Source organism: Camponotus vicinus, unplaced genomic scaffold, assembly GCF_025532165.1.
Source record: "Camponotus vicinus isolate PSW18456_S1 unplaced genomic scaffold, iyCamVici1.0 SCAF_9, whole genome shotgun sequence".
Classification (NCBI taxonomy): Eukaryota; Metazoa; Arthropoda; class Insecta; order Hymenoptera; family Formicidae; genus Camponotus; species Camponotus vicinus.
The window spans coordinates 4,038,093-4,049,745 of record NW_028141981.1 but is presented as its reverse complement, the minus strand read 5'-3'; the positions used below and the strand labels follow the sequence as shown (position 1 = coordinate 4,049,745).

Here is an 11,653-nt window from a genome sequence, read left to right as displayed (position 1 = left end):
ATTTAATAATAAATATATATATATATATATATATATATTTTTTTTTTTTTGTATAATAAATGGCAGAAGCTGAAAAAGAAAATAAGAATCTTTGCATATATATATATATTAATATTCTTTTTTTGGTAAATTTATGTTATGTTCATTATGATATAGAAAGATTAAGAATATATAAAAAACATATAAAATATAGGAAATTGAAAATTTGATATATGCTTAAATTATTATATTATTATGATATATAACAATCTAATTAGTATATATCAACATAATATATAATTTTTAAAAAAGATGTTTTTCTGAATTAGTAATCAAAACAAGTAAAAAAAAAGAACTTAATATTATGCAAAGAGCACATTTGTTGATAAATAGAATTATGATCACGTAATATTGTCATTTGGAATGTACACAAGGGATATGGATTATTGTATCTTGTGATAAATTTACAGCTTAAAACGGATTAAATATCATTGATATAGGAAAAAAATAGCAGATTATACGATTTTTTAATCCAAAATCAAAAATAAAGTTTCGACTTCAAAACGGCCGAATTGACTAGAACAATAGTAGCAGGCGAAAAATCAATTGAATTGATTTGGGCAAAATTTCGTAGAATCTTAAATTTATTAAGATTCCACAGAAGAATTTAGGCATAAATGAGCAGATTGTAAAATATATCTTTATCGTGTATAAAAGAATTATTAGTACTAATTTGTTAATTGGGAATCTGTATATACTACAAAAAAATCTACAATACATATTGGGAAGCATTCAGAAAGCACGCTTTTAGCATTATGAACGTGTTGTCCTTGTAACTTTAACAAATTAACAAAGATAGAACGACGCTTCTAGCGCATAAAGCGACTTCCCAAAAACAGCCGTTATAATCCATGTTCTTATAAAAACTGTAAATTAATTTTTATATAAGTATTCTTTTATTTTTCTATTTGAATTATTCAAATTTATGGAGATTCAGTTGTGATACAGTTAACAGCCAATCAGATACTTTATTAAAATGTATTCTAAATTTTAATAATTATATATATATATATATTTTGTTATGTGTGTTTTTACATATATAAAAGAGAAGATCATACATTTAAAATTAGTGATTTTTAATAATAAAAAATATTTAGCAGCACTATATTGCATTGCACAGATTAAATACAAAAGAAATGTTAAATGTGTTACATGTTTCATCAAAAGTTTCTTCGTTAAACATTTTCTAGATTAGGACCATTCACTGCAATATCAAATGTAACTTTGAAATTTCTGCAATGTCGATATGGCAATGTTTTTTGTTGTTGTTTGAACACACTTCTCACAACAGTATAGTAATTCGTAAAAATGTTCCAATTTTATTCAGGTCTGATTTAATTAAAATGCGATTTATATGGGTTTTACTTATATCAAGCTTAAATTTCACATGCCGGATCCAATAATTCATCCCAATTGATACTCCTCTGAAATACTTCCTGTTGCAACCATAACTCATAATGTTGTTTAAATTCTTCAGTCAATTCCACATTTGTACCACCAAGTACTGACGTTACAGATGCATCAATTGGTTCCATTTCTTCATCTCTCAAGGTATTTGAGTATCTTCTATTATTGAACTGATCCACACATGTACGTAACTCGCACTCTTCAACTTGAAAATCCCATGGTCGCGCTTCTAAATCTAATTAGTATATGAAATTATATTACATATTTCTTATGTTATAATTTGGTTAACGCAATAATACTTATATAATAAATTCATATTAAAGTTCTCGTAAATTTGAAGTAAAGACACACACAAACAAAAAAATGAGTAAATAAATAAATATATGTATAAAATATATATATATATATATATATATATATATATATATATACATACGCACATACATATAAAAATAATATAAAATATTCCAAATTTATTATACCATTGCCGTATGCCCAATCGTCGTTTAAGCGATGTCGAACTTTTGCATAAATAACACTAATTGTCTTCATATTTGTTTTTCTCCACTGTCGACCAAGATATTTCGTTTGCATTTTCAATAACTTTAAAACATATAATTGCATCATTGCATGTCTAACTTTCAATGTACGTTTTAAAATAGGTGCTGATTTAAAAACGACTAACATCTGGAAATATAAATGAATTGTGAATACATATAAATTATATGTAATATATGATATTGTCATTTTATATATACATATATAATTATATTTGATATTGACTTACCATTATCCTGCTATGTTTCCATTTAGTTAATTTGTTCAAAATTCTTAGTAAATTGATACAAGAGAAAACATTTCTCCATGAAAAAGATTGACTATGGCCGATTTCGAGACTTTCAGTAGTTAATTCTGGTTGATCACCAATGACACACATGGGGAAATCCAGAATAGGAATACTATTGAAATATAAATTATCAAATATTAAATTATTGGAAATGTTATAATGTATATAATTAGAAATTTAATTTGCAATTTTGCATTCTTACGTGTTCTTTGCTTCAATATAAGCTATAATGTTCTGATTTAGAAACTTTAATACAAGAGGTATACAATTTGCAAATACTAAATGCTGTGACATAAATTCAAATTGGTATATGTGATTCAGTTTGAAATGTTTGAGCAACAGTAGTAAAATTGCAGAAACAGCTTTAACAATTATCTCTTTATGTCGGTTAACATCGATTCCTAATTTCATTGATTGTAATACCGTCATTCTGAAAGTATAATATAAATGTATTTCTTATTTTTTAAAAAGTCTCATGTTAATGTAACATATTATTATTTGTACTCACGGCATTTCTTCTGGTAATACATCAGCCAAAATATTAATGCTGTCTGTTTTAGCTTTGCTAGTTGGTGCAGCAGCAAGTAATATTTTTAATAACGCAATCATATATTGTGGTAAGTTAGGTAATATAGCTTGATAAAGAATTTCTGTTGGCGTTAGACGTAACGGTGGTTCTGAAGTACTCATAGGATTTCTTGCTATCTCTTCTTCTTTTCGTATCTGAATTTCAGCTAGAGATGTGTACATATGCTAAAACGTAACATTTAGTAGACTATAGTGTGATATTATAGCAATATAATTAATATAAGCAAATACCTTTTTAAGGGTAATAACACCTTCATGAATTGGTTGTGGCAAACCCGCTAAACTTTCCCTGTCTCCTTGTAATTTATAACCAACAAATTTCAGTCTGGCAACTTCAAGGAAGCTGTCTACATCTTTTTGTCTTACTTTCGGTGTCCATGGTAAACCTGATGAATAATATTAGATATTAATATAAGAATTAATAAGATTAAAATAACCTATACCCATAGAGCGATTAGCAAGATTACCTTTTCCTTTTATAAGCTGTGGAGTACCTGGCCTTAATTGTGTTTGATTATTCTGATCTTCATAATATGTTTGATTCCAGCAGCCACCAGGTCCACCAGGACCCAGAAATACAATAACTTCACCATCACCTTCATTTGTTGTAGTATTATTTGGAGGTTCCCCTCCTTCATATTCCATACCTAAGCCTGGATCATCTAATGAGCTTTGTTTCATTAGAAAGTTCTGTAAAAAATATCTATTACTAATATTTGTAAAAGCACAAGCAACGTATAATAATTTTAAACTGACAAATTACCCGTCGAAAAGGTCGATTGTTCCTTTTCTGATTTTGCGTTTCTAACAAATCTGCTGCACTCATAGGTGGAGAACTTGCTCTCATTGTTCTGGCAACTTCGATAGTGTCTTCCTGTTGTGTATCGAGGCCAGCTTCCTCGCGATACTGTTTCTTCAACTCTCTAAGCGAGTCGATACCACCGAGAGAGACCAGGATTAGCTTCCATAAAAGCAAGAGAACTTTTTTCATAGGAAAATGTGGTGCCGAGCCGCTACAGAAGCATGTCACCATACCGAGAAGTTTAACAATTAGCAATTCTTCTCCATATGGATTTACTATGGAAAAAACATTCATCCATTAACATTTTAAAAGATTAAACTTTCCTTTGTAATATAGTATTTGTTAAAATATTCTACATAAACACAATAACATACCAAGATCTTCTTTGAAACCTTCAACATTTTCTTTATACTCGCTGTGCTCAATATTTCTTAATTCCTCTCTCATAACTTCTGTTATAATGTACAAAACGGACAGAATGACTCTTAGATCTATCGAATCAGCAAGACTAACAGCTAGCTTTCTCATCGCTGAGGTAGCAGTTGTGCTATTCCTGGAAAAATCCTTCAATGTATAAAAAATAAAAAAAAAAAGAGTGCATTCCAGCATGATATACATATATAATATAATCTTACTCAATCTCAATATTTAGTAGTTCAACAAATGCTGGAAAAATGCCAACTTCATAGAGTAACATTACATTTGTCCTAGTCCAGTCTTGTTGTTCTTTGTCAGACTGTACCTCAGCCCAACAACCCTGAGCTAAATAAAGGATGCAGCGTGCTGCCTTCATTCTGAGCTGTTTATTAGAAACTTCCAATTGATCCAGCAATTTATAGATAATCGATTTTTGCTGCGATCTTGTCAAGTTTTGCCACCATGGTCGTAACTTATACCATTCCATCTGATCTTCAAAAGCCTAGAATTAATAAACACTCATTTAAGTTTTTATATTTGTTGCCATATTTTATTCACTTTTGATTCATATAATAAATTAATTATTATATAATCCAACTATACCAACTATACCTTAAGATTAAGTTGTAATTCATACTGTTCTGTATAACTATATAATTCAGCAATCTCATTAGCATGTATATCAGTGTCATCATAAATAAATTCCAGATCTGTAGTTCTGTTGCTTTCCTAGAATTGTAATAATAATGAGACAAAATCAGGTAGAAAGCTGTTTTGTAATTATAGTAATTATATAAATCTTTTATTTTTGTTGAATATTCAATTGTCATTATATTATAAATTTACTATAATTTTATCAAAGCATAGTTTCTACATTTCAATTAAATATGAAACAATAAACTATAGACACACATACACACAACAAACAAAATTTGTATACATCTATAAACACATCAATTATTCATTTGTATATATTACTCAAAAGAATAATTAAATTAGGACCATGTGTGAGTGCTGTCAAAAGGACAGGGGGCAATCTAGTTCATCGGTGCACTTCGTAATGCGAAATTCCGAGATATTTTTCAGCGCAATTATTATTTTCTCACTCACGTCGTTGCTGGCCGCACGTCGATGAGAATACACGGAACCCCCGTGAAGAGGATCACGCTTGCCGTTCCCGTTCGCATCCATCGCTACCTCACACATTTTCCGTGACGGCTCGCGGCCGCGATACTCTCGTTCCCGATCTTTAGAACATCTCGGCTCAACACGACGATCTAGCGGGGGAGGGGAGGAGAGACGTCCGCTAGATTATAAATCGTACCGCACGCGGAAGTCCTTTGACATTTACGTCACCTTACGTAGTCTCTCGGCCGACAAATATTACACTATAAATTGTTTGTTTCTCCGCGCTTACGTCACTTTCTAACCCTGCTTTATACATGTATGTATGTACAATAACGAGGATCTCCGTTCACGATTGCTGCTGGATGCTTCCGTGCATTTTTGCTCGCAATCGGAAATCTTCGGAAATTGTCGGTACATTATATACATATATATTTTCCCGCCACGGTTCTAAATTTGCGTTTGTTTCAATAAAACCTCGGAATTACGTATAATATGCGCAATGTGATTTATTTCGTTAAAAAAAATCATAAATTTTTATATTGCAAAATAAAAATATTCTTTCATATGCATAATTATTAACCGATACAATTATCAATCGATTATATTCAATATAATGGTAAAATTTCTTGTAAAATATTCAGTAATAGAATAAATAACATTAGATACTATAGTTTTTGATTTATAATCAGATAAAAATATATAGATTACGTCTCTAAGAGTATATTTTGTGGATATGAAGTTTGGGAATATAATTTAGGAGCAACTTATACATGACATTTCTTTTTATTAACATAGTCAACTATATTATAAAAAAATGTAAATGGGATGAATCTTTTTTAACAGAGATGATATCTTTTTTCTTTTTTAATTGCATCAAATATTTTATATTCTATATTCAAAAAATAATTATATATTTATATATAGAGGATAAAAAAAGAATTACATTTAATACATGCAATTAAAAAATATATTTCCTTGTCATGCTAATTGTATATTTTGACTGGAAGTTGTAAGTTGTGCACTGTTTTATGAAAAAATAAGTAATATGTAGTATTTTTTTGATTTATATAAATTGATATTATGTGATCTAAGATTTTGTGTATTTTTAGAAATCTATGTTCATTTTACATGCACCTTTATATTTAATGAACATTATCTAACATCAGCAGAAAACTATACAAAGAGTAAAATAGAAAAATATACTCCAAAATATTTAACATCATTGAACAATAGAAAAAGATTATACAAATGGTAAAAATATACTCTGACAATGAGACATATAAAAATATAAGTTGAAGAGTATAAGAACATATATAATTTACAAAAATATATTAGCACATACAAGCAACATTGCATTGCTATTATATTTGACTTTATGTTGCGCAATATAATACTAACAATTTTCTCTGAAAATACAGATTACGGATGAAATAAAATAATATACAAACACAATCAATAGGAAACTAACACAGAGATGAATCGCATTCAATCAAAATTAGCATCAACAATGTAATCAGAGCTCATTCTTACCATATTTAACCTAAAATTACTTAACAGAGATCACACACATTCAGTAAAAAATCAGCTGTCAGAATTCTTTGTACAAATATTGTTTAAAATCATCATTGACATGATTTATACATGAATACAATATTATTTGACATATTTGTGAACAAAAAATATCTAATTTTTATTTTTATTTTCGTGCTTCACTCAGACAAAATGAATAAATTTCTCGTAATATCGATACATCGATACATATATCATCGATAACTCGAAAACGAGAGCTTGGACAAAATGGTTGATGTTGTCATCCTTTTTTTAAAAGCACAAATTCATAGAACATTTGACGCTCATTTTCAGCATTAAAAGTCAGCACGTGATAAAATAACAAATTGATTTTTATTTTTAATCAAGTGATGTCTTTTGACGCTGAAAATTGGTGATGAAAATTTATCCATGGCCTAGCATATAGAATTCGATATCTCGAAATTCGAAATTTCACGAATGCCGTGAGTTTGGTGAAAATTTTTCTTTGTGTGGTAATGGTGGCTTCCATCTTGAAAGACCACCCCGGCTCCGAAAGACGAACTTATTGTTGTCCGCGTCTGTCGCGTCCACGTTGATCCGATCGGTTTCGGCGTCGGTGCGCTTTGAAGTTTCGCTCACGTGTTAGTAAGTCAGTCGCGATACAAGTCACTGAATAAGCACGCGAGAAAATGCAGGGCACGATAATCGAAAATCTGAGCGGCAAGAAGCTCTCGTTGCTTGTGATACTTTTGATAATTGCACAAATAGTTTGTTTTTTGATAGGGGGTTTAATTGGTAAGCAATTAAATAAATAAACTCATCAATGTTATAATTGCTACATTGCTGTTTTTGTTAGAATAAGAAATATATGGCATGCTGTAAACACATTTATTTTTCTTCCTTTTATACAGTTTTTTACATTTTATTTTATGTATATCTTTTTTTATATTACAAAGTAATAATAGAAAATCGTTTTTGATAAGTTTTAAAATTATATATATTTAATATTTAATATTTTTGGTGTTTGTGTGTGGAAATTTTCTTGTATTTTTTATTTTGTATTCATATTAATCTATTAGTAATATGTGATAAATTTTTTATGAAATGAATATAATGAAAGAAATAAAATAAAGTATATTATATTGGATATAATTATATTTGAGATAAATTTGTATGAAAATACATATAGTGATATGATTCTCCTTAGCGCCTACACCTGCCAGTAGTCAGAACATTCTTGGCACGCCATGTAAAGATACTAGTATTAATGGATCTGATCAAAACAAATGGTTTTACTCAAGAGGAAATGGTTCTTGTACTCAAGTTGACACACATTATTCTAGTTTGGACACTTATCAACAACCATATCAAATTGTGTATACATTTCAGGTATATAATTTATAGAATTATATTACAAAGTAATTAATAGAATATTTACAACTATGGAAATGTAATAAATTTTATTTTAGATGCCTGTACCTCGAAACAGTTTAGATCTTGATTACTCAAGATGGCAGCAAAATTTAATAGGAGTTTTACAAGTGGATATATCTTATACTAGACAGGTTGAAATTGGTAATATAACAGCTGTTATTGACATTTTATTGACATTTTAATTATTACTTATTTTCATTATATTCTATTTTTTTATAGCTCGTAGGACATTGATAACATTGGATGCACGATTAGCCTATCGAAGCAAGTATGACCCAGACGATGTATGGAAACCATATGCTTCTTCTACTGTGGAGAGAATTTTAGATTGCAGCATAGATAAGGTAAAAGTGATATATAATATAAGCTTGTTTTTTATGCACATTCTTATATAATCATATGCAAATATGTAATATTATAATACTTGTTATACTTTTTAGCCACTGGAACAATATAATTACAATTGCCGTGCCATGCCATTGTTTGAATTAGGATCTTTATACCATGATTTTTACTTGTTAAATATTCGTCTTCCTTCTAATACTGGTAAAAACCAGGGATTGGGACGTATTGTTGATTTATGGCTTACAGTGAGTATGAGAGAATATTACATTTTGCCTATAAAATTTTAATTATGGATATTATTTAATTCAATATGTTATTTATAATGTAGGCTATTAATCAAAACGGCGGGTTCACAAAAGTATGGGTGAGTCTGAAAACCGTTTATTTCCCCATAGTGCTAGGTGTTTTGACTTGGTATTGGAGAAGAGTGTACATGCTATCCAGATCGCCTGCACTTTTGGAATATATGCTCTTAACTTTGGGTTCTGCCTTAACATTTTTAAATTGTATGTTTGTTACTTACATTCTGTACATTTCTAAATATTTCTAATTATATAACAACAATCATCTGTAAATCTTCATTTTTTAAATTATATTTTTAGTGCCTTTGGAATATTTGACACTTGCTTATGATATGCCATTTATGCTTTTGCTGGGTGATATTCGACAAGGAATATTTTATGCAACATTGTTATCATTCTGGCTTGTGTTTGCTGGTGAACATTTAATGGTGAGTAAAATTGAATTATTTGCAATTCTTGTTGTCAGATTATTATATTAACAATAATCTATATTCCTTTTTTGTTTCATATATGCATTTCGTTCTTCATTAGATTCAGGTGAGCCTTTTTTGTCCATAACAACTAATCTTTATTTTTATATTGTTGAAAGATATCGAATTTAATAATTAATATGTTTTAGGAGGGTGAACAAAGCAATTCTTTAAAATGTTATTGGCGACATCTCTCTGCAGTAGGTACTGGATGTCTCTCACTATTTATATTTGATATGTGTGAACGTGGTGTACAATTGAGGAATCCATTCTACTCAATTTGGGTTACTGATATTGGAACAAAATTGGCAGTATCCTTTTTTTCGAAAATTACTTTTTATATTTTAAAGCCTTTAAAAAGATATTTTTCAAAATAATTCTTCACATTTATTTTCTTAAATAAACAATAGTTATCCTTTATTATCTTGGCTGGAATATCAGCTGGAATATACTTGCTGTTTTTGTCTTATATGATATGGAAAGTATTTATGAATATTAGCGCAAAGAGGGCTGTTTTACCCAGCATGAGTTCGGCACGACGTCTGCATTATGAAGGAGTTATATATCGTTTCAAATTCTTGATGATTGCTACATTATTATGCGCATCATTAACTGTTGTTGGCTTTATATTAGGACAGGTAAAAAATCAATGTTATTCGATTCGAGATGTTATTTGATTATATGTAAATTATACTAACCATATTAATTATGTAAATTAATACATAATTATATAATATTAATTATGTACGTTTTTTATAATGCCATAATGTGGCATAGGTTGCAGAAGGTCAGTGGAAATGGGATGAAGATTTAGAGTTGGAAATGACTTCTGCTTTTTTTACCGGTGTATATGGTATGTGGAACATTTATATCATTGCATTATTATGTCTCTACGCTCCTTCTCATAAGCAATGGCCAATTGAACCATCTGGTAAGTATATATTTATATTTATAAATTAAATATTAGTATATATTTGAGATTTGTTGTGTATTGTATGTTAATATTAAATTTTAAATTTTATCAAATTCTGTTACATTGGAATATTTGTTAATATTGGAATATTTGAAATATTTGTTAATATTTGTTACATTGGAATAAGACATATTTCAATTTTCCAGAGAACAGTATTAGCGAGGAAATTGAATTTTCTCCCTTGCCAACTGATCCTAATGAAATGCTATCTCTAACTGCATTTGCACGAAAAACAGCAGTAGAGTAAAGTACATATTTTTATTTGTATATTTGTAAGCAGCAGAAAGAGATGGCAAGTTCTTATATTTAATGTACTTAATTGTTATAATTAGAATTTATAAATAGAACTATATATTAGATTTTTCACTATTTATTAGGAACACAATGACTGATAATATTTCTATAATAACAATTTTATATGCCAAATTCGATTATTTATTGCTTCCAATATTTTTTGTATGTTATATACATATTTATATTATCTATGATAAGTGGATATACATAAGTCATTTCATACTAGTGTCACACTTTATACTGGTTCGTATATGTCATAAGTATAAGCTCTAAAACATGAATATATGACCTGCTTTTATATATTATTTATAAAAACTTATACAATATACACAACATGTGTGTGTGTATTATGTTGAAATACAAACTGATATCTAACAGTTAAAATTGTTCATTTAAAAATGATGTTGAAAAATAATGAGTATAAAAACTAGTGCATGTAAATTATCTTATTTTAATATGTGTGTGTTTTCTTTAATATAAAATTATTATTTTAATATAAACATATTCAACATTTTTTATATTTTTAGCTCAAATTTTTTTTAGATTTTTAGCTTAAATTTGGTAAAATCAGTAAACGACAATCAAACTTTTTGAATCAAATATTTTATATGCATATACAATGAGATGACTTTATGTAACAAATAGCAGTTATTTTCTAATTGGGATAAGATATATGAACATATATAATTATATATTTTGTATATAAATATATATACATACATATATATATATATATATATATATATATATATATATATATATATATATGTTTCATATATACATTCTTGTACTTAATTTTATAATTATATATAATCTATACTATATTATAACTATATATATAATTATATATAATTATATATAATAAATTATGTATATGTGTTTCATATATAAATTCTTGTACTTAATATATGGATTATCATACATAATTAGTTTTTACAGAGCTTATACTGATAAGACACATTTCGTCTGTTAATGAAATTCCAATGTTGAAAGAAAGTTAAAAAATTTTTTCTTGGCATATGTTTTATACTATTTTAGGACATTTTCTTAGTATTATATACCCTCATATATGAGCAA

The 11,653-nt window shown here is 28.2% G+C and overlaps 2 protein-coding genes across 2 annotated transcripts; one reads left to right on the top strand and one right to left on the bottom strand.

The window, feature by feature from the left end:
• Positions 1–102: 102 nt before the first annotated feature.
• Positions 103–5,622, bottom strand: Strip (striatin interacting protein). The gene is made up of 12 exons (XM_083109238.1): positions 5,211–5,622; positions 4,713–4,829; positions 4,319–4,602; positions 4,058–4,236; positions 3,645–3,958; positions 3,349–3,571; positions 3,113–3,267; positions 2,802–3,046; positions 2,496–2,723; positions 2,234–2,405; positions 1,929–2,133; positions 103–1,681 (listed from the first exon to the last, which is right to left on the bottom strand). The coding sequence occupies exons 1-12, from the start codon at positions 5,304–5,306 to the stop codon at positions 1,416–1,418; spliced, it is 2,484 nt and encodes an 827-aa protein (XP_082965364.1). The 5' UTR covers positions 5,307–5,622; the 3' UTR covers positions 103–1,415.
• Positions 5,623–7,276: 1,654 nt separating this feature from the next.
• Wls (Wnt ligand secretion mediator) lies at positions 7,277–11,209 on the top strand. The gene is made up of 12 exons (XM_083109237.1): positions 7,277–7,553; positions 7,966–8,147; positions 8,228–8,333; positions 8,412–8,536; positions 8,633–8,782; positions 8,866–9,043; positions 9,140–9,267; positions 9,371–9,376; positions 9,459–9,620; positions 9,720–9,947; positions 10,087–10,240; positions 10,429–11,209. The coding sequence occupies exons 1-12, from the start codon at positions 7,448–7,450 to the stop codon at positions 10,527–10,529; spliced, it is 1,626 nt and encodes a 541-aa protein (XP_082965363.1). The 5' UTR covers positions 7,277–7,447; the 3' UTR covers positions 10,530–11,209.
• The last annotated feature ends 444 nt before the right edge of the window (positions 11,210–11,653 follow it).

What these genes read in the sequence shown, in the direction of transcription:
- Strip (XM_083109238.1), bottom strand. Translation starts at nt 5,306, where the DNA reads ATGTGTGAGGTAGCGATGGATGCGAACGGGAACGGCAAGCGTGATCCT. An exon ending in GTGTTATTACCCTTAAAAAG is followed by an intron (nt 3,047 to 3,112) that starts GTATTTGCTTAT and finishes GTTACGTTTTAG; the next exon opens with CATATGTACACATCTCTAGC. An exon ending in TATATTGAAGCAAAGAACAC is followed by an intron (nt 2,406 to 2,495) that starts GTAAGAATGCAA and finishes ATATTTCAATAG; the next exon opens with TATTCCTATTCTGGATTTCC.
- Wls (XM_083109237.1), top strand. Translation starts at nt 7,448, where the DNA reads ATGCAGGGCACGATAATCGAAAATCTGAGCGGCAAGAAGCTCTCGTTG. An exon ending in TAGATTGCAGCATAGATAAG is followed by an intron (nt 8,537 to 8,632) that starts GTAAAAGTGATA and finishes TATACTTTTTAG; the next exon opens with CCACTGGAACAATATAATTA. An exon ending in TTGTTGATTTATGGCTTACA is followed by an intron (nt 8,783 to 8,865) that starts GTGAGTATGAGA and finishes TTTATAATGTAG; the next exon opens with GCTATTAATCAAAACGGCGG.